General features: G+C 39.3%; 1 protein-coding gene across 3 annotated transcripts in view; it reads right to left on the reverse strand.

Annotated features, from left to right (window-relative positions):
- Positions 1-23,080, reverse strand: part of ap1m3 (adaptor related protein complex 1 subunit mu 3) — a 38,997-nt gene extending 15,917 nt beyond the window's left edge. For 2 of the 3 annotated variants that reach the window (XM_061825734.1, XM_061825735.1), the window contains exons 1-5: positions 22,840-23,080; positions 12,575-12,731; positions 12,011-12,078; positions 9,701-9,831; positions 1,966-2,113 (exon numbers count right to left, since the gene is read on the reverse strand). In XM_061825734.1, coding sequence (XP_061681718.1) covers positions 1,966-2,113; positions 9,701-9,831; positions 12,011-12,078; positions 12,575-12,731; positions 22,840-22,881 — 546 coding nt within the window. In that variant the 5' untranslated portion in view covers positions 22,882-23,080. Of the gene's footprint in view, positions 1-1,965; positions 2,114-9,700; positions 9,832-12,010; positions 12,079-12,574; positions 12,732-13,656; positions 13,669-22,839 lie in introns of those variants that run through there. The other variant, XM_061825736.1, reaches the window with a different exon arrangement.
- Positions 23,081-23,348: the final 268 nt, after the last annotated feature.

Here is a 23,348-nt window from a genome sequence, read left to right on the forward strand (position 1 = left end):
GCTGTTAATGCACTGCAGTTATTCGGGCTCGTGTAAAAAGTCAGGTACACTGAGCTTTTCTTTTTCTTTTTTTCCATTTGTTTCTGTTTTCTGGATGGAATTTTTATTTTATATTTTTAAAATATTATTGTTAAAGGATGCTGGTGGTTACTCAAGATGCAAGATGTAAAGGAAAAATAATATCAACTAGAAGTTATTGTAAAGTATGTGCACTTCTAAGCCCCTTTTTTCAGCATTAACCTAGTGTTTGAGTACCATAATAGATTGAGACGACGATCAATGGCCATGTGTATGACTGAGCATAATTGTTGTTTCTTTATTTACGTAATGTTTGGAGCTGTAGTTTTATTTGGCCAGGTTTGTACTTGGAGATTGGATCCATTGCTGTTTCATACTGTATATAGTACGGCTTCTCAGGTCATAATGAAATCCTTCCTGTGGATGTATTACATTCCATAAGCCTTGGATTTGGATTTTCAGTGACTGCTGTAGTGCATTTAAGGCCCATCGCTTTGTTTTGACAAGAAGAATTGAGGGTGATGACATACATCCCTTCACAAACTTCCCAGGCGAGTGACGAACAACCAAGCCTTGACTGGTTAGCTGTCGTACGATTGATACGTGGTAGAATGTTTCAAGTACTATATGCGTAATGGTTTTAACTTTTGCAGTCAATGTATTTTTTATACTTTACAGGAAATGTCATACATGAAATACAGCAGATTCTTTACCTCTTTTTAAAATTAGTATTAAAAGAGTGTTTTAATGGCAAATAGTGAGATGGGGTAGTGCAAATTCATATTACCTGGTTAAATTTTGCTTATATTTTGTTTTACAATTTATATTTTTAAATAATTAATCAACTCATAGCCTGTTCTGAGATTTTACCATTTTAATTTTGGGTTAGAATCGTGATTGTGGTACTGCAACACTTTACGTTGACTGACTTTTTCCTGTGAATTTTGGAAAATCTCACATTTCAATTCTCACATAAAATAAGCCGGTTATAGTTTGACTTTCATCTCAGACATTTCATCATCTTCAACCTAAAATTAGGGCTAATTAAAGTGTTAACTCACAAATAATCACAAAAAAAATTATCTATACTCAATTACTTGCACAATTTATTTTGCTCACATATGCTCCTTTACCTTCACTGCGGACATCTGAAATGTGGTGCACATTCCTATAAGATCAGATCAGGTCAGTACTTAGCCAGTACAAAGATAAAGTGAGGACAGTGATTGGTGCACTCGGCAGCAAGTTTTGCTTTAAAGGTGACCCAATGGGGACTTTTGGACCATACACAAAAGAAACTTGCATGCAAGTATTGGTATAATTTTCGTAGAAGCACAACAGATTTAAAATACCCTCTCTATGCAAAATGTGGTACTATGTGTCATGATCCTGCCGCTTCAGCAGGAGCTGTGCGGGTGTCCGCGCAGGTGCACTGATTGGAAGGTGCACACCTGCGCCTCATGCAGCCTGATTATGCTGTGGATTTATATGACCGCGATGACAACTGGCCAGCGCCAGTTCGTATGATCTTCATGTCCCGTTCGTGTGCTCCGGTATCCCTGATTGAACCTGTGTGTACCGACCTTCGTCCTATATCCGACCAACCTTGTAAGCCTGACTCCTTCGTTACTTCTGCCTGCTTTGATTGTTCTCCTGTGTACCGACTCCTGCCTGTCCGCGCACCTGCTCTCTTCGCCCGACGTCCCAACTACCGCTGCTGCACCGGACTGCATATAATAAACGTGTCTCTTCTTGAACTACCTTGCGTCTTCCGAGTTCCTGCATTTGGGTCCTACTCTTGCTTCGATGGGACGTGACACTATGTGTGGCATATTTGGCACTTGTGTGTAATTGGGATGAGTTAACATTCAAAAATGTGATTAATTATATTTGGAAAAAAAATAAGTGATTGACAGCCCTATCAAAATTACTAAAATGTGTCCTTACCAATAGATTTACTGACTCAATGACATCCATAAAAACTTCATTCTTCCTGTACTTGATGCCTTCTGACCTCCAAGACACAGCATTGGTGACAGTGGCAGGAGGTCGAACAGATCCGACCTCAAGTTTGTGACCCTGCTGAGTAATGTACCTTTAAAAAAAAAAAAGTTGGTTTCTAATCAGTCAGTAATCCAGCACATAAACCTAATGTCTCACAGAACTGTAATCACCCCCTTTGTTCTTGACCAGTGTCATTTCTTCCCCTGGTATTTAAAAAAAGTCGTATCTGACGTCCTCGCAAGGATATTTCACAAGGAGCTGTTTCTTCAAGCTAACGACTGATGTTGAGTCAGTGAAGATGAAAACAACATGAAAACAAGCACACATTTAAATGTAAATTAATAAATGTATCTACATACACATTCCCTCTGTCTGATTTAAATTATTATAGCTTTTTATCTGAAATTGTTATTAGGCGGAAAGGTGGGCAGCTGTAAAGCGTTGGCCTCACAGTTCTGAGGACCAGGGTTCAATTCCGGCCCAACTTGTGTGGAGTTTGCAGGTTCTCCCCGTGCCTGTGTGGGTTTTCTCCAGGCACTCTAGTTTCTTCCCGCATCCCAAAGACATACATTCATTGGAGACTCTAAATTGTGCCTTGCGATTGGCTGGCAACTGGTTCAGGGTGTACCACATCCCCTGCCTGATGGTAGCTGGTAGTGGCTCCAGCACTCCTGCTACCCTCATGAGGATAAGTGACCAAGAAAATGGATGGATGGGTGGATCATTATTATTAATAATAATAATAACAGCACGGTGGATGACTGGCAACCATATCTGTCACAGTTCTAAGGAACAGGGTTCGAATCCCAGCCTCGCCTGTGTGGTGTTTGCATCTCCTCTGTGTTTTTCTCGAGGTGCTCTGGTTTCCTCCCTCATCTTAAAAACATGCATGCTAGGTTAATTGAAGACTCTAAATTGCCCGTAGGTGTGATTGTAAGTGTTAATGATTATGTCCCCTGAGATTAGCTGGTGGCCAGTTCGGGGCATATCCCACGTCTCTCCTGAAGAAAGGTGGGACAGGATCAAGCACGCCCATGTCATTAGTGAGGATAAGCAGTAAAAAAATATATAGATAAGAATAATAATCACACAATAAACATATTGCTTCTCAAGACACTCAAACAGACTTTTAGTTTTTCGGTCTACTCAAAAGAACTACCATCCCCATCGCTAATTTGAAGTGAATAAAAAAAGTTATTCGTTATCCGTTTTCATGTGTATGTATTAGTCTATCAAGAAGCTTTCTATGCTTTTTATTTTGACTTAAACCTAATTAGAATTGTATGCAGATTACTGATGGGTGTAATTATAAAGGTGATTTGCATAAAACATTAATTTAAAAAAAGGTGATTTCCACAATCAATTGTTCCTAAAGATGTAAGTGATGGATTGATTTTCATGCATGTTTTTTTTTTTATAAGATAAATACGAAATCATTCAAAAAAATAAGGTGAATTCTACTACAGATAGGTTACTTTTTATATTTCTGTTTTAATTCTTTTTCACATGGATTTATTTTTTTTTAGATTAAAAAAAAACTGAAGAAAAAAAGATGGCTGAACAATAGGCATGGTCTAGGGTTGAACAGCGGTCGGTTATCGGTTTTGATTGCTCAAAGGTCAAGTGTCATCCCTATAAACATTCTAAAATAGATATTGTAATGAAAAATACATCTAACATTATTCACTACAATGTCTATACGAAAAAATAAATATGAGTGGAGAGCGCGTCATCCATGCGCAAAGTTGCGAAAGTGTCATTCGACGACATCCAAGTGGTCGCCATATTGGCCTCATCCCCTGTACGTGACGTCACCCCAAACATTTGCCATTGAAAACACGCGGTGGACCCTACTATGGGAGACGAACACGCCGTTTCTGACACGGAACCTCTTTTCGAAGAACAGAATATCACACAACCGAGTGAAGTTACCCTTTTGTTTCGAGCCATATTCAGATGATATGCGATCACGGCCAAACCGCCTCCCCGTCCGATCCACTTTCGTGGCGGAGATGAGCCATCGTGGCCCAGCGCCGTGACGAGCCACCCCTGTGTTCCTGTTTACTGTTGACATCAAGCAAAGTCTATACCTTCAGAGAGATTAAAGGCCTAGACAACTGGTTTAGGATAGACGTTTTGTTGCTTTTGTTACTCGGTGTTGCTCAAAAGTGGTAATGAGGTGGCACAATGTGACCATATTAACATAATAAATATAAACATGCACAAACACATCAATGTTCACATGCATATCCCTTCTTTACACATCACACACACTTACTATCACCAGATCCGATGATGTTATGATATCAGGGAAATGATGTCGTTTTTGTTGTTGTTGTCGCGGTTGGGCATGAAAAGATCAGGAACTCTAAAGTAGACAGAGTCACACCTAGGAGCAATTTAGAATTTCCAATGACTGGATTTTTTGTGGATGTGGTAGGAAACCAAAAGGCCCGGAAAAAAACCCACACAGGAGTTGGGAGAACATGCAAACTTGACACAGGTGGGGCCAGGATGTGAACCGAGGTCCTCAGAACTTTGAGGCCAATGGTCTACAACAGCACCATCGTGCCGCCAATTAAAATGTTAAATCGCAGCAAAACTAATGGCTGATGGTTGGCCACTTAGGAAGGCCAGTTGCACAAGCACGAACACAACATGGCAGATCAATGCCTCTGGCCCATCACTTGGTGAGTGGCACGCTTAAATGTGTTTGCAGGTTCTGGGCCAGCGGAAGCCCAATCTATCAGAGCCAGAAGGCGTGACATGCCAAACATTTGCCCTGGAATCTTGGGCACAATCGTGTCATCTACACACCCCTGTAGCCTCAGGCTGACCAGTTAGCTTGGACCTTCGGAGCTTTACTGAGTATTTTGGAACATCCACCTCTGGAAAAAAAAATCCCCCCCATCCCCAATTCCTAATAACAATCTAAGAGTAACAAAATGCATCAGAGCGAAAGGACATCAGGGACCAGACAGGATTCAGAACTAACACGGAATTAGCAACAATTCTCCTCGTAAGGGTGGCACGGTGGATCAGCTGGAAAGCGTTGGCCTTAAAGTTCGAGGTCCCCCGGTTCAGTCCCGCACCCACCTGTGTGGCGTTTGCATGTTGTCCCCGTGCCTCCGTGGGTGTCCTCCCACATCCCAAAAACATGCCACATTAATTAGACACTCTAAATTACCCCTAGGTGTGATTGTGAGTGCAGCTGTTTGTCTCGATGTGCTTTGTGATTGGCTGGCAACGAGTTCAGGGTGTACCCTGCCTCCTACCCGTTGAGAGCTGGAATAGGCTCCAGCACTCCCCGTGACTCTTGTGAGGATAATCGGCTAAGAAAATGGATGGATGGATGGATGGATGGATCTCCTGGTAAGTATGTTTAGCAACTCTTTTTGGTTTTGAACTGATTGTACATTCCAAAAATAAAACTTTAAACCAATACATTTAGTGTTCCAGTAACACTATTTCGAATAAGTCATCTGACCAAAATAGTAGCCGTAGTCAACATTGGTTTGTTTACACCGTGAAGCTTGACCCTAGTGAGGATAAGCAGTATAGAAAATTGATAGGTGGATATTTTCTTAGTATTGCTATCACTGCTATTTTGTTGAAGCCGGACAGCATTCTCTATAACTATTAAAAAATATGCATTCTTCGAATTGCATGCAGGGCTAACTTCCCCTTTAATTCCAAATGTCACTACATTAGCACCTCCAATTCCATGGGACAAAAGTAATTTGACATTTTTCTAACTGTTGCCATGCTGAATCGAGATATCGGTGCACCATGGATGAAATATTTTTGCTGCGGTTATGCACATACTTAAATCTAAGTCAAAGTCCTCAAAGTTGATTGAAGTTATTCCATTCAACTGTTTTGAAGGCAGAACAGATTGCAAGAACAGAATATTCGTGTTCGTGGTGGTATGTGTTAAGATTATTGGAGTACACCATACACTATTTTTTTTGTATCTTTATGTGTGGGTGTCTGTCAGACAAAAAAAAACAGATATGAAAAAAACCTTGTGTGTACACAAGGCCCAAGTCAAGTCAGTTCAGGTTTTGACCAGAATCGCCTGCATGTCATGGCTGAATTTGTAATACGGCCTACAGGATGTTGAAAATACAATAGTATCTTATGATAAGTTAAGTTCTAAGTTTGAAGCAACTGCAAGAAATTGCCTGACCAATGTTTGGGAGAAAACATGTACTATGATTTAACAGTGAAATGTGTTCCTGATACTGTGGGCTAGCTGTGGTGAAAACACAAAAGTCTTTAGTGGGACAGAATTGCCTCTCGTTGCAATGGAAAACAAAGAACGCTGTTAACAGCAAAAGTACAGCATATTTGAGTGGCACCGTTAATGCACTGTACTCACTTCATTTTAATCAATGGATAAAGCTCCATTATTTATTGTAGCTTAAATCATTGGTTATATCTCACACTGAAAAACAACTGACACACACTCCAAGGAGGCACTGAGACATTATTCACTGTCAATTTTCCTCAGAGTATTGTTTCTAAGTTCTACATTTGGATGACACCACTTTTAGTGAACCACGACAACACCAATTTCTTTCCCATAAAGGCAAAATTGTGGGAATGATATTTCTTTTCTTAGGCAATGGCATAATGTTAGCTCTTTTGAAGCAAGTTGTTAACGTGACTTTGGACAGATACATTTTAGAAAATATAAATATAAGCTATAAAGCACCGCCCATGATCACGTTCTCTGTTATTCCTACAGTGTCATTTGCCTTTCTGGTATTGAAGAACTGGAAGATCTGTGTCTTCCTTCATATGATGAAATAATGACTGTGGTCTGCTCGGGGGCCCTTCAATCTTTGTCTCTGTTTTTTCAAAGCAGGTATAAAAATGCTTCAGCTCTTAAGCTCAGGAGTCGCTGATGTTTGTTAGGAGTCCGTGACTGCTTCTGTATATGGTGATTAGCTGGATGCAGTGCTGTATGTACTGTATGTATGTATTCTGTATGTGCTGGGTCTTGGTATCTCTTCCTGATTTGCCATTTTTGCCTTCCTACTCGACTGAACAGAGAGCTGTTTTCAATTGGCAGAGAACTACGCAGTTATGTCATGTTTTCACAACACATCCTTACATAAACTTCATAATCAGTTATTAGTAAAGTTATTAGTAGTATTAGTAAAAGAATTCCCGCTGCAAAACTTCAAAATTTAATTTCCTCAGTTCCCAAACGTTTATTCAATTGTTAAGAGAAAAGGTGATGCAACACAGTGGTAAAAATGACCCTGTCCCAGCTTTTGTGGAGCGTGTTGCAGCCATCAAGTTCTAAGTTTTTTATTATTTGTGAAAAACTTCATGGTTTATCAGTTTGAACATTAAATAACTTGTCTTTGTCGTGTATGCAATTAAATATAGGTTGAAAATGATTTGCAAATCATTGTATTCTGTTTTTATTTGTTTAACACAATGTCCCAACTTCATTGGAATTGGGGTTCTATTTCACACCCCAATTGTGCAGTGTAATTATAGGTATATGACCTTAAGAGACAAGTCTGATTATCTAGTAGGAACTTCTTGACCTCACACACCAGCTCAAGCTCAGTCCCTGCCAGAAAGTTTACTTTCCACGTCTCTAGAGCTTGCTTCTGTCACCAGGGATCAGATCGCCAACGTCAATGCCTTTGGCCACCTCCCAGTTTGAACTGCAGTACCCTGTTAGCTCGCAGGCTAGCGAACGTAATAAATATTTCGGTTTCCATAAAATGTCCCAATTGTTTGCATCTACGGAGCCAAAGCCGTTCTACCTGCAGCTGGCTTTGTCCTAAGTGGTTGTTTTGTTCCCACAACAATGAGGTGTCGAGTCTGGAAAAACAGTCTTGTGTCCATTGTATTTAAGGAAGAATAACCTGCCGACTCTTCTGCTGATTTGCTACCACCCTGACAGGACTTATACTTTTAGTGGGTCATTCGATAAAGCACTTTGGCAACACACACGTACACTCATGCACACACACAAACGCGTACTTATAGTAGGTAAGCCAGAGGTGCCCAGACTTTTCTACCCCAAGCTCTACTTTTCAAGCAGCCAGCCTCTCACGATTGAGTTTTGGGCGCGGCTGATGTCTTTTTTTTTTTTTTTTTTAGAATCACCAATGATGAAATAGAATGACCAAGTCACAAAGATTTACCCACTACAAAAATGCAAAACATATTTATTTTAAAGTATATTGAGGATTCTTTATGTGTAAATGTAACTGTATGTTCGTGTGCCTTGCATAACCGCATGAGCCAATACTGCACAGCACCACATAATTAACTATAAACATTTTTTCTAACTATCTGAGTTCATATTGATGCTCACTAAACACCATACGAATGAAAATGCACACCTGGGCTGTGTCACTCCCATCAGTGGATGCATCCAACTGCAGTGAAAAACACTCACAATCTGAGATGTCCTTCCACACATCAGCCGTGGTTTCACAACACCATGTAACTGTACTCCTTTACAGCTGCAGAGATTTTATTGAAGATAATATTTCCGTCTTATTTTTAAAAGATCAGAACAACGAGTCAGCTATGCCTCGTTTACCATCTCTGCGTCTTGGAAGGACTTCGGTAGTAGCTTTCATTGTTGAAGTATATTGTGTGAAAAGTGACTGCTGTGCGGCCAATTGGGATTTTAATTTGTTCACTTTTCTCATTCTCAGCTTGTTTTTTGGCGAAATGTCGATGTTGTATTTTCCATTAACAGTTCGAAAATGCCGCGACACATTTGACTACACTGGTAGATAAGGCAAACGTACTTCGAAAATGAAAAAAGTCCGCCTCCCGTATGAAAGTGATACGTTTTTTTTGTCTTCTTTACTTCAGCATCCACTCATGTTTGATACGATTTCTTAAGCGAGGGCTTAAAATAGGCGTAAATTGCTGACTAGCGTGTTTTCCTGTACTGTGTCATTGTTTGCACATGCACATTGAGCTAAAGGTCAGGAAAATAGGGCTGATGTTTTTTTTTTTTTTTTTGGCACGCCGTTGTGATTGATCACAACTACCTCAACGCATTGAGCACCCCTGGGGTATGCAATGCTGTGGGTCTGTTGATGGAGATTCACCATACTTTATGCATCCCTTTTTGTGTTTCAGACACAGGACAAAGAACAAAGATCCCTGTGTGTATTTATTATTACTTTTTGATAGTATAAGCTATTAAACCGGCCATTGTGGGTTTTTGTTGTTTAACTGAAGTGAATCAACAATTTAGTCTACCCGTGATGCACTCAAATGCAGACAAGCAAGACAAACAATAGCAGGATCTAAATAAAGCCTTTTTGTATCCGGAGAAGACTAATAAAAATGCTCAGGACGTAGCATTTAAAGCAAAAACAATACATGCCTGGGAAAACAACATTCCCAGAACAATAAGCACACAAAGACTGAATAGAATTGCACAGAGATGGCGCTCAGGAGAACACAACCCAAGAACTGGATATTATTAATTTACACGAAAGAATAAGAAACACATGAGCAGGTAAAACAAGTAATCATTGATCAAATACATGAATAAATGAATCTCAAAAAGTAAAAACACTACAGAAAATAAAATATGCAGACGATATTCATTTGCACTGCTGTAGTGCTGAAAGCAAGCTATTATACGTACAGTCGCTATTATTAAAATTTGATAACTCACTCTTGAAGAATCTTGCTATCAGTTGTTTGTGGAAATCCAAAATCCATGACTTCGTCCATCAGTTCATACACGGTCACAAAGTTGTCGCGAATACTCTCCTCCTCTAACTCCTTAAAATACTCCTGAAACACCTAAACAGAGATATAGGAAGATAGTATTCAAACAGAGAATAGTAAACACAAATGAAACATTTCCATGCAATGCTACAAAAAAAGGGTATCCGACGTCCTGATTTCTGAATAAGGTTAACAAAGGTTAACAAACTAAAATTACTTTTTGTTCTTCATAACTAACATTTTTCAAGCATCCAGTGTATGTCAATCGCATACCTTGAAGTGCGGGTTACATCCCTATAAACATTCTAAAATAGATATTGTAATGAAAAATACATATAACAGTATTCACTTCAATGTCTATACGAAAAAAAAAAAAAATTAAAAAAAAGTCATCCATGCACAAAGTTGCGCAATTGAGTGTCCCTCGACATCCAAGTGGTCGCCATATTAGTCGCGTCACCTGTCCTTGACGTCATCGTCACTTCCGCCGTTGAAAACGCGCAGTGCCTGCGACTATGGAAGCCGAACAACAGAGATATTCGCATTTTTCCGACGCCCCTTCTGACACCGAAGCTCTTTTCGAAAAGGACAACACCATACAACCGAGTGAAGTTACCGGGGCAATATTACACTGTTTCGAGCCCTCAGGAAAATATTACACTATTGTTTATCATATTCAGATGATATCTGATCACAGCCAAACTGCCTCCCGTCCGATGAGGCATCGCGGCTCATTGCAGCCGGCCGGTGTGGCTTATGACAGAGCCGAGCAGTGCTGCTTTCGTCACATTCGAGCCGGAGCCCTTTATGCACGCACGCGACTGGGTAACGCATTCTCGGATGAGTTCTTCAGAGCCGCTCCCGTCGCAAAGCCCGACGCGCAGCCTTCGCGGAAGATGTGACCGCCGAACGCAGCGCCTCAGCCGGTGTGGCTGAGTTTCGGCCCGCCGTGCTATATAAGGAGGGGTTGGAGCCGAGCTATGTTGCAGGCTGAGTGAGACATTGTTGGCTGGGCGACGCGCACATTGACACATTTTATATGCGGATCTTTTGCTACGTTATGAGAGAGACCGATTACGTAGTCCGCCCCAAACATTTTTTTTTTCGTAGCTGTATACACACCTACCTGTTATTTGGAACCCACGAAGCTCTCGTCCTTCGCATCCGTGCAATCCATTTTTCCCAACGAACAGGGTCTCTTTCATACTTATGAAGGATTCAAGCAATGTCCAGCAATGCAATGAGCCGGCATTTTGGCTAACACGAAGGAACAACGAGCTACCTTCGCGGAGGTAAAACTAATGGAAACAAACGAGTCCACGAGGGGGCGCCACTGTCCTTCACGTCACTTCCTGGTTCTTCTCGACAACAAATTCCTGAGAGGATTTTCATGGCGGGAGTAACAAAAAGCTGTATACGTCAAAATCATGTTTTGTGGTGAAAAAACACGGGACCATATTGGCTGTGGGTTTTTCATTAATAATATACCAAAAATCATCCATTTCATGACACTTGAGCTTTAAAAGGCTAATACTCTTTACAACGCAGTAAATCTAGAGACAACCTTACTTACAGAATTCTCTAAGACAACAGTAATGTCTTAAATTTTCCACTCCAAATTGAGATTTCGCCTTCTCAACATCTTTTTACATAAATAATCCAACAGAGTTAAAGATGATAAATGAAAGAATCTACAGTATATAGTTTACACTAGATTGCTCCTGAGAGACTGAGAAGATGGACAATATATGGTTATCATATAAAAGGTGATTATTTGCAAGTAGTGACCACAGTATTATTTAGATTGCATTCGGAAGTTCTTTCTTCGAGGGAACATACTACCAGTACACTGAATTACTATTGTTTGAAAACTGTACAAAATGAGCTTGAGCACAATGATGAAATGTTCAAGTCAGCAATACAGTATTGATGAATCAATGAACACACATATGATGTACCTAGACTTTGAAAAAGTACTTTGATCTAACTGATGTCTGCGGGGGTTGTTTAAATATTTATGAAATTATGACCCCGAAGTGGTCATGAAATACATATCTAAATGCATTCCATGAAAGACCACTCTGTTTTAATAATTTATTGTTGATATGAAAACACCAAGATGTGTTTTGTTATCCAAAATGACGTCAGAATAAATTATATACATGAGTACAAACGAAACAAAAATAGGTCACTCCCAAATTGTACATCAAGAGCATGTAGACAAAGTATTATATTATGACAAAAATATACGAACCTGGACAACTCTATAAAGGAAGGAGTACACCAGAGCTGCATTGGCATTCTTTTTGGTCATGGCCACCACTGACAAAACCAGACTGTTAAGGAATAATTGTGCAAGTAGAGAAAATTGAAGGATATGTGATGAGATGCAATGGATTTTTAAAAAATTGCTGTTATGAGATGAAAACAAATTTAAACCTCAAAGTATTCTTCTACTTGGGGGAAAAAATTAGAACATGTCCACAAGGAAGTAAAACCTCAGTTTCCTGATTGGGAATAGAACTTAAAACCCATTCTAAATTAATAACGAGTAATGAAGTTTGACTTTTGGAACATGCATATTAATGTGCATCACATAAAATGCTTTTGTGATGTAAAATTTTTGCACTGCTTGCAATATGTGGTCAGAGTCAACGAAGGCCTACATACATCGTGCCTGTGATAAAATTCTAAATCTAGTCAGACTGGAAGAATGCATTTACTTTGGATATGGAACCTTTCCCTGTTTAAAAAATGACAATGCACTAAATACATTTTTACAAAACACATAAATGAAATATGAATTCAACATGGATACAATAAAGGTTGTTGTGCTTGATCCACAGAAAGTGTGAGGAGCCATGGGTGATCAGTGGAGTCATCTCTGCCTCTTCTTCCCGCTTAATTAGGAATGGCATGAAGTGGTCAATCTCATTCATATCCATGTTTCCCATGTAGTTACGGCAGATCAGGACCTGAATGCATGCATAAGAATATAGAAGCAAAGGACACTGTCAGGGGAGCACAAAGGTGTCATGAAATATTTACAGCTTCTGGTTGAGGTAACGGACCAGAACATTCAAGATGCTTCACTAAAATCTGGTACACACATCGAGATTATTAAAGGTCCCACATTTTATCAATCAAACTTTTTCTACTATTTGGGATGTAATATTATATTATTATGAATAGATTCACCCATGGCCCCGTAGCTCAGTGGTGAGAGCACTGGTTTGGTAAACCAGCGGTTGTGGGTTTGTATCCCACTGGGACCTCCACTCCCTAAGAAGGGTTGCGTCAGGAAGGGCATCTGGTGTAAAATTTGTGCCAAATATATATATGTGTTCATCTGAGATGATATGCTGTGGTGACCCCATAAGGGACAAGCAGAAAGGAAAACAAAAACTTGAATAGATTCATCCATGTATTCCTAGGTTCTCTCTTTTCTGCTGAGAGGTCTGAAATTAGGTCATTCCAGTTTTTCAAGCTTATCTGCATAACTGGTGAAAATCTCTGCCTACCACTCCTGAGTCAGCGCTGTCAACATAACCACGTGTACTCTCACAAGTATATTTTCTGCAGAAAGGCAACCAATCTGAGGAAAGCCAAATATGGACAAGGCAAATGCAAAACTGGTTCAAACAGAAGTAGCCATCGGAGAGGATTCTTCTGGACATTCGTATGAAAAAAAGGTGTTTTTTACGAATGAAATAACACTTTTATACCCTGTCCATGTTAGAGAGTCATTTTCTGGACGTCTAATTAGCCAAAATATAAGACTTTTAATATACAAACTGATTTTTAAACTTTAAGCATCACCACACCTGACAAAAAAATCCTGCACTGTTACTACTTTAATAGTGTGTGGTGTACTTGATATTACAAACATTGCACGCACACCTAACACTCAAATATTTCTCCACCAAAAATCAACCAAGAGTCTCATCCCTGGAACTGGAAGTTGTGTAGTACCAGCGTCCTGTGAATGAATGAATGAATGGATGTCATTTACTGTCATCATACAAAACTGTACAATGAAATGAGTGACATCACGGTGCCACAAGGCATCCACACAGTGCAGTCATTATGCAAACCCAATCCCAATAAATTTAGGACATGGTAAACATAAATAGAAACTGATAATGATTTGCAAATCATGTTCAAGATATTATTTTAATACATTACAAGGACAAGATATTTCATACTCAAATTGATAAATGTCTTTGCTTTTAGCACATATTTGTTAACTTGGAATTTTATGGCTGCAACACATTCCAAAATAGATGCGACAGGTGGCAAAAAATACTGAGAAGGTTGAGGAATGCTCATCAAATGCTTGTTTGGAGCATCCAACAGGTAAGAGGTTTATTGGGAACAAGCGTGTTCCATGATTGGGCCTCTGTCAACTAAACAATGAACCTACCTCTACTGTGGATGGTACCAAAAGAATACTGTGCTCAAAGTAGTACAGTACTTTATGAATCATATTTTGATCTAAATTATGTGATATTTTTTAAAGATAATACTGGAAAAATGTATATATGGTACCAAATGGAAAAAATAACACCCTCATGCATACATGAACAATGACCAGATGTAGAAATAAATAGGGCACAGATCATCTGGAGTATGTGAGAATTACAATTTATGAGCAATTTCAACTTTTGTAAAGCAAACGAAGGAGTAGCACATTATCTCAAAATTTAACTCACTGAACTCTAACTTAACTATTGGTGATGTTTCATGTTTAAGTGACATTTGTAGTCAACAAAGTTAAATGTGAGCTATGAGAATTTGGTTAATTTATATTTGCAGACCACAGTCACCTACAAATGGATACAAATACACTGATTGAGCATTTATAATCTGCACACAGGCACACACATGCCCACACACACACAGAAAGCCACACAACTACAAAGCGATAAAAGGTCCAACGCTTGAGAGATCACACACACATTCCCATTTTTGTAATGCAGGAGTCTGAGTTGCATGATGTAACAGACACAAAAGGAAATAAATTAAAAGGAAATACCAAGCAAGTAATGTCATCTGGGGCAGAAAAAAAGGAATGGATGAATAGCTTCTGTAAGAGAGTAGTACAGGACAGGTGTATAAATTCAAAGGTCAGCAGTGAAAGAGAATGAGGAAAACAATTCTTTCAATCTAAAGAAATGTAATACAGACAGTGGATTGGATGGACTTTTTTCTTCTTGAACAATATAGAAATAAATATGCAAACCAACTACAGGACACAATGTGTGTCAGAGAGGTTTCAGGACTGGAATAAGAAAAGATATATTGTATTTCCAATCCAAACTAGTACAAGTACAAGTTGAATGAATGGAAGAATGGACCAGCACATACACAAAGAGATCCTGTAGTTTTGTTCAGTGCATGAAAGGAAGTGATGGTTCTGGCAGGAAAACATGTGGTTAATTGCGCATGACAATGTGCCCGCACTGAGCATCCCTCAATTCCTGTCCGGGAAGAACCTCACTATGCTGGTGCAAACTTCTTAGTTAACTTTTTTTTTTTTACATCTTTCTCAAGCTCAAGAGTGACATTAAGATGGCCCGGATGACAGAACTGCAGAGTCCATTGAACATTGTTTTTGTTTCTCATTTATACAATGTTAAAACTAAGAGAAATAATTAAACTAGACTTAAAACTAAAAACCTAAAATACAGTGCATGTCTACTGCGCATGGAAAATATTCATATATGTTATCATAAATTTTCCACAGAAAAATTTAACTCCACAGAAGATCTAACATTCAAGACACCATGCCAAGAAGATACAGAAGTACTGTACAAAACTGCTAAGCAGCATAGCAAGTTGAGGCTAGTTGCTCGGAAGCAAGTTATCAATTTAAAAGTACGCAGTTCTGTATAAATGGGAGTGAGGTGTCAAGTTCAGGTTTTCACAGTGTTGTAGACAAGTAGGTGGCGGACCCAAGTGCAGAGAAGCAGGGAGGTTGGGCAGGAGTGGAGAAATTACAAAAAGTCATTTAAAAACAAAGAAGGCACATGTAAAAATCTAAAATGAAATGAATACAAAGTCCCAAAATTCAATCATCAAAGAAACATCCATCCTTCCATTTTCTTAGCCGCTTATCCTCACAAGGGTCACAGGGATGCTGGAGCCTATCCCAGCTGTCAATGGACAGGTGGCAGGTTACACCCTTAACTGGTTGGCACATCGAGACAAACAGCAGGGCTCACAATCACACTTAGGGGCAATTTAGTGTCCAATTAATGTTGCATGTTTTGGGGATGTGGGAGGAAACCGGAGTGCCCGGAGGAAGCCCATGGAGGCATGGGGAGAACATGTAAACTCCACACAGGTGGGTCCGGGATTGAACTCGGGATCTCTAATGTGTCACAAAAAAATCTCAACCACAAAAACCCAACTCATTATGAAATACCCCCCTTTCAGGGACACGTTCCAGACTTCTCAAAAAGTCACAACAATTGTCTCAACATGGTGAGTGGCAGGGGGCTCGGATGAGGGTCCAGCATATGGTCATTTGGGGCAGTCTCGTGACTGTTAAGGACACCAGATGTGATGTGTTGGGCTGGACCGTGAAGAGGTCGGCCAGGACATCAAGCATAAGGTTTTCCACTGGGCCATTCAGGCAGTCGGCCATTATGCCTAACCCAACGGCAATACAGGGACCAGGCAAGAGGGTCAAGTGGTGGCCGCATGCCGTGTGCCGCCAGAGAAGGGGTGAATGGCGGTCCCATGACCTGCACCTCCGGGCCAGGGGTGGGTGGCAGACAGGACGTGTGGCTCTGGGGAGTGTGACATTCGGCCACTATGGAAACAAAAACAGTCCACCCGTGTCGCCACTACAGTATGTCCCTGCTTGTTTTGGATTACTTCCTTCATTGTTTGTAAAGCACTTACTGTTCTGTTCAAGAAGTTGACAATGGTAGGAAACATTCCAGTGAAACACCCGTTTCTGTGGAGTCCAGTTCTTTAGATCAAATCATTCTGTCAGGGTAGGAGACATTGACCTCAAAGCAGCAAACCAAGATGAATGTTAATAAGGGTTTACTTTAATGATGGTACGAGATGTGGTGAGTCTTCAAGGCATTTGTCATATAATATAAGGGGCAATCCAAAGTTAAGTTATTTGTTTAAAACAATTCCATTTCCGAGTTTGAACCTTAAATATCTCGTCCTTGTAGTGTATGCAAATAAATATAGGTTGAACATGAGTTGCCAATAATTGTATTCTGTTTCTATTTGTTCAACACCACATCCCAACTTCATTGGAATTGGGTTTGTAAATAAACTAAAGAGTAAAACGGAACAAGCCCCATAGTGTGGATATTTCACAGGTCAAGTGGTTTTTGCTTTGTCTTTGTCACTAAAGTCAGCATCATCCCTCTCAGCTCTCCTGATGCTCCTCTTTTCCTGACATCTCTTCATCACTCCATCCCCTCACTTCTTGTGCTCTTGAGCGACAGGCCTCATGGTGCTATCACCTGCTATGAAAACTGAAATGCCAGGCTATTGGAACCACCGCAGCCTCATTTGTTCCGAGTGTCATCTGACTGCTTTTTAAATGAGTGAATCTGTTCAGACCAGAGCATGGGGTACTAATGAGCAGTGGGATCATTTCATTACCATCGGTTACCATCAGGTTAGGAAAATAAAAAAAATTATGCTCATACATTGTTACATCATCTTTTCCTTTAACAACATTCAATAAACATTTGGGAACTGGGGACACAAATTGTCGAAGTCGGTGGTAGTAGTATTCCACCCAGTAGGTGGAATTCTTTCCCATTCTTGCTTGATGCATAACTTCAGCTGTTCAACAGTCTGATGTCTCTGATTATGTATTTTACGCGTCATAATATGACACACATTTTCAATGAGAGACGGTTATGGACTGCAAGTTGGCCAGTCTAGTACTGCCGTCTTTTAATACAAAGTCGCGCTGTTGTAATACATTCAGAATGTGATTTGCATTATCTTGCACAGTCTTCCATGAAAAAGACGCTTGGATGGCACCATATGTTCCTCCAAAACCTATATGTACCTTTCAGCATTAATGGCGCCTTCACAGATGTGTAAGATACCCTGGCCATTGGTACTAACACAACCCCATACTATCACAGACGATGGGGTCGTAACTTTTCATCCACAACAGTCCGGAATGTTCTATTTCATTTTAAGTTGTACTTACTGATCAAGTGCTGAATTATATTTACTGGTATTGGTTTTCTGAAGTATTCCTGATCCCATGTGGTGATATATCCTTTACACATTGAAGTTGGTTTTTGATGCAGTGCCGCCTAAGGGATTGAAGGTCAAGGGCATGAAATGTTGGTTTTCAGCCCTGGTGCTGACATGCAGAGATTTCTCCAGATTCTCTGAACGCTTTAATGATATATGTACCATAGATGATGAAAACTCTAAATTCCTTTCAATTCTGAATTGAGGAACATTGTCCTTGAACAGTTCAAATATTTTCTCACGCATTTGTTTACAAAGAGGTGAACCTCGCCCCATCTTTGCTTGTAAATGAATGAGCAAATCAGGGAATCTCCCATTATTTTTGCCACAAGTCCCATCTTTTTTGGAACCTGTAGCAGCCATGAAATTCCAAGTTAATGATGATTTGCTAAAAAACACAAAGTTAATCAGTTTGAACATTAAATATCTTGTCTTTGCAATGTATGAAATAAAATATTGGTTAAACATCATTTGCAAACCATTGTATTGTGGTTTTATTAAGGTTTAACAGAACAGCCCAACTTCATTGGAATTGGGTTTGTAAGTGAATACTGATTCTGATCCATGACTAAATGACCCTAGTTTTGTGTCGACAGTCGTACAGTGACCGAATAGCAGGTATCGGGAACTTCGGTACTCCATACTCCCCAAAACCGACTACAGGAGTCCCCGAGGGACAAATGTTTTTCATTATTTTATTGTTTGGGACAAAATTGCAATGCATGCTGTCCAATGTGATGTTCAAACCTGATTTTACCAGAGGTGTCAAAAGTAATGCTATTAAGTACTTAAGTAAATGTATTGATCCTTGCGCAAAAATATACTCTGGGAAAATATTATTACTGAAACCCCTACCTTACTGAAGTAAAAGTCCAAAATGTAGTTCAGTAAAAAAAAAATATATATATATATATATATATATATATATATATAATATATATATATATATATATATATATATATATAAAGTCAATTGGTATTTTCCAGCCCTGTACTAAAATACTTTTAGGGAGATTTGTGTAGCTTTAGCTGAGTGTCTTGCTGTCTCTGGGAGCAATAATATATATATCGTATATATATAAAATCCTATCCTATCAATGATCAATGATATCAGTGATAAGTAAGTTTCATTCAGCGTGTCCTGTTAGGGGTTGCCACAGAGAAACACTCATATTTGTTTGGCAGAGTTTTTATACTAGATGCCCTTCCTGACACAACCCCTCTCAGGAAGAGGAGGCCCCAGAGGGATACAAACTCACGACCCCTGGTTTTCCTGGTTTACTGAGCTATGGGGCCTCCAAATGATATCATTGATCATTGATCAGCTTCGCAAAATATATTTACGGCACATCGCTATTGTGCACAGTCTATTTTTAATCCAATAGTGTGTTTATTTATATCCTTGTTGTTTGACATAAAACTGTAAATAGCTCATGGCCAATGAAGTTATTATTTTTAAAGTGACATGGGAGAGACAGGACAGCTGAGACAGACAACAAATAATGCCCAGATCAGACTACAAGACAAATTTCCTCCTTCACGATTCCACTGTGTCTGATGACTGCTATAAAATCTTGTATACTGATACCACTGCATCCTGATTTTTATGATCATTGGTTTTACCTTGTCAACTCAAATACAGATCATGGATATACTCATTATCGTACGGATGACAACACAAGTGGATTGCATTAACTGTATTATAAGAAGAAAAAGGAGGGAAAAAAACGTGAGTTGGTGATCACCGGTGCTCAGGACAGGAAAGAGTGTTTGTGTAAGGCTTTCTTGAGGTATGTTCATGTAGTTTTAACACAATACAGCTCGCAAGCAGGCAGCAAATCACTATGTAGCCTAGCAAACTAGTGCTAGTGCTACTGGTTGTGTGTAACCATGCACTAAAGTTTTGGAGTGTGTGAATTAATTCAATAACAAAAAAAAAAAAACAATACAATGAGTTAGCACCCATTATTTCTGTCATGTTGTAGTGTCGATTTGACGTGATTGATTAGAATACATGATCAGACCAGAGCAATGATATCCAACGTTTATGGAGCCAAGGCACAATCTCAGGGGACACCAACAAACTAAAATGTCACAAAAACTGAACACATGAATTACTTTATGTACTTCCTGCCATCTAATACAAGCCCATTCATTAGTTCTGTCTGTAAATATGCCTCATTGGCATAAATAGATAAACAAAGATACATCATCTATTGTAAATGTATATATATTTTTTAGCAATTAAGTGCACAATTGCATGAACAGGTCATTTAAATAAACTCATTGCTCCATCTTGTGAGTAGATTGGTGATCGGTTATTGTTTTTTTTTTTTTTTTTAAACTCACTGATTAGTGACCAGACCCAAAAATTCTGACCTGTAAATCCAAGTTTAGATGTGCCCTGTACCTTGAGGATAAGCGGGACACAAAATCCAGCCTTCAATTATCTGGGCTGCTTATGCTCACAAGGGTAAAAGGACTGTTGGAGCCTATCCCAACTATATTGAACTGGTGGCCAGCCCATCTCAAGGTAAATAGAGATAAACAACAGCTACACTCACAATCACACCCAATGACGTAGAATAAAAACTACACTGCACAAAGACCCCTTTCGCGTGGTAATTCAGCTTTGACTTTCGGTCAGGGCAAAACATTGCTTTGGGTACTATTTCACGTGAAACTTGACATCCTTTGATATCCTTACAATTGTACACTGTGAAATATAATATTGGAATACATTAGGTTTACTTTTTTTTGGTGCCAACATAGTTAATTCTTGTTGCGTTTTTAGCTGCTAAAACAGTGCAGGCAGTCGCAAAGAAGAAACTTTTCAGCGGTAAGTGTGTTTCTGTTTCACCTTTGTAATTAATTATTATAATTGTGAATGTGGAAAATACATCATTACAATATTATGAAGGTTTGTACCTCCTATTACGTATGTATGTGTCAATGTATCTTTTAAACCTTCCTGGGCATGCTGCAAATGTGTAGTTTATATTCATGTCTCTAGGGATCCAAAACATCCTAAGTATATATATTTATCACATCATTTTCCATAACAATGTGTAGATTGTTTACCACGCTTTTAGCCCTGACTGAAAGTCAGGGCCTGTTGACCATGGCGGAACCAATATTGGATGGAGAGTGCGCAGTCTAGTTTTTATTCTACGTCATTGATCAGACCTAACTGGATAGTTAAAGTTTCCAATTAATGGACATATTTGGGATGTGGGGGGAAACTGGAGTTACCAGATAAATTCCACGCAGGCATGGGGAGAACATGCAAACTCCGCACAGGCGGGGCCAGGATTCGAACTGTGAGGCAGAACTCTAGACAGTAATTCACCATTCTGTGTGGTCCAGAAAATGAATCAATGAATTAAGTCCACGTTAAAGAGTCGAGAATAGAGCTCTAAATAGCCATAATATGGGACCTTTAATTACAGTACTTGCACATAACTTGCACTAGTACTTTACACTTCTGGACTTAACATGTTTCTTTCTGAAATATATTTCATTAATTTTGTATCGACAACTCCCTGAAGAATCATTGATTGACTATAAACTGTACGTTGAAAAAATTCAACTTTTGCAAAAAAAATTATTAACTACCACTGTATTAGAGGTAGCAATTCAACAGTAAGTATTTTTGCTGTCAGTGGATAGTTGCCGGTGACTTAATAAGCATAATCAATATTTTAGTTAGTTCATCTGCTAAACGGGATACTCACATCCCAATAATTGGGCTGGATTTGAGTATTTCCCCTTTTCCGATCAAAGTCAGTAATGGCCCAGTTCTTGGATGTCCATGAAAGATTACCGACCATTTTTACCACAGTCTGAATGCCCTGTGGCAGTGTGCTCTTCCAGTTCAATCTTGGTACCATGACAGACATCATATAGCAAAAACTGTAAGAACCGTAAGCAACCAACTCCCACCTAACTCGGTCATATGAGGGGATCTTCCACATTTTATAAATTGGTTATAAATTTGTATTTATGTACCCATCTTTTGTTAGTGTGCTATTTTATGGATCAATGAGAGCAGTAAAAAGTCATGATTAGAAGTACATGAATATGCATTCTGGGGTCTGGTTATATTGTGATTCAATTAATGAAAGAAAAAAAAACATTTTAACCTGGTTTTGCACCAAAATCTGAGTTATTTCCTTAGTGCGTGTGCCACCCCTTCACAGTTCAAATTGCATGAGTCGTTATTGCGTTATTCCGACAACTGACAAAAAAAGAAAAAAGAAAGTGTCTTATACTGAAAATACTCCCTTCAGTATTAATGAATAGAAAAAAATCAAAACTTGTGACCAGAGGCAGAACTTTTCACAGAACCCTTTCAAACAATTAGATTGTTCCTGTGTCTCATTGAGAATTCTTGTAAAGTGTGTACATTGTTTATCCATAGGAATATAGAAAATGATGTGCACAGCAGGTCAGACTCAAACAATGTCAAACAAGACTGCGTTTAAGATATAGTTGAAATTCAATATTTACTAAATTAAAAGTTAAAGATTGAAGAGAAATTTCGTAGTGTATGACGTGTTTATAATCATATCATTTAGAATGATCACGTAATATTTGTTTTGTATACTTTGAGAAGGGACACAGGGTAGGACACAGGTTGCCTGGCTGCAGATGCAAGTACAGCCCGTCTATGTTCCGTGGAACCGGTTTGACGAGTTATTTTTCTTTTGACACGTCTGTCTTACATTGAGACAGAAATTGACCATAATTTTACCATGCAGTACATTTGCAAAAGTTAACATTTGTTGTTGTTGCTTTCTTAAACAAGTATTTTAGATAATCTTGAAAACTTACCTTCCCTTTCAGGTCCAGTATAAATAACGCCGACGCCGACATCTTCTTTGGTGTGTGTGTGTGTGGGGGGGGGGGGGGTAAAATCCTCAGATACAAACACCGGGCTTCCTTTTTGCGTGCCTCCAGTTAGAATTGTGTCACTTGTGTGGAACAATTTTAGCTCCCATCATCTTTTTTCGGCCTCTCCTCCAGACTCTGGCTCCCTTCGTCGCGTTCACTATCGTTCTAACTTGGAGCGCTTCCTGACCGGAGTGTCAAGCAAGTGCAAGAAATACAGCACTTCCGGTATTAATTCCTGGGAGCGATGCTGCATACCACGACTTTAAATTTGGAAGTCAACATATGATCAGTCGTTATCACATTTAGCACGCTTTTATTTACAAAAGAACTACTGATGCAAAATGTGGACCTGTTAATTACTTCACACCAATACGTTACTCAAGTGATTGAAATAAATTTAAACGATCCTTGAGCGTGACTTATTTCGCAGAGTTGGCAAAATTAGTTCA

The sequence above is a fragment of the Syngnathoides biaculeatus genome, chromosome 7 (genome assembly GCF_019802595.1).
Source record: "Syngnathoides biaculeatus isolate LvHL_M chromosome 7, ASM1980259v1, whole genome shotgun sequence".
NCBI classification, from domain to species: Eukaryota; Metazoa; Chordata; class Actinopteri; order Syngnathiformes; family Syngnathidae; genus Syngnathoides; species Syngnathoides biaculeatus.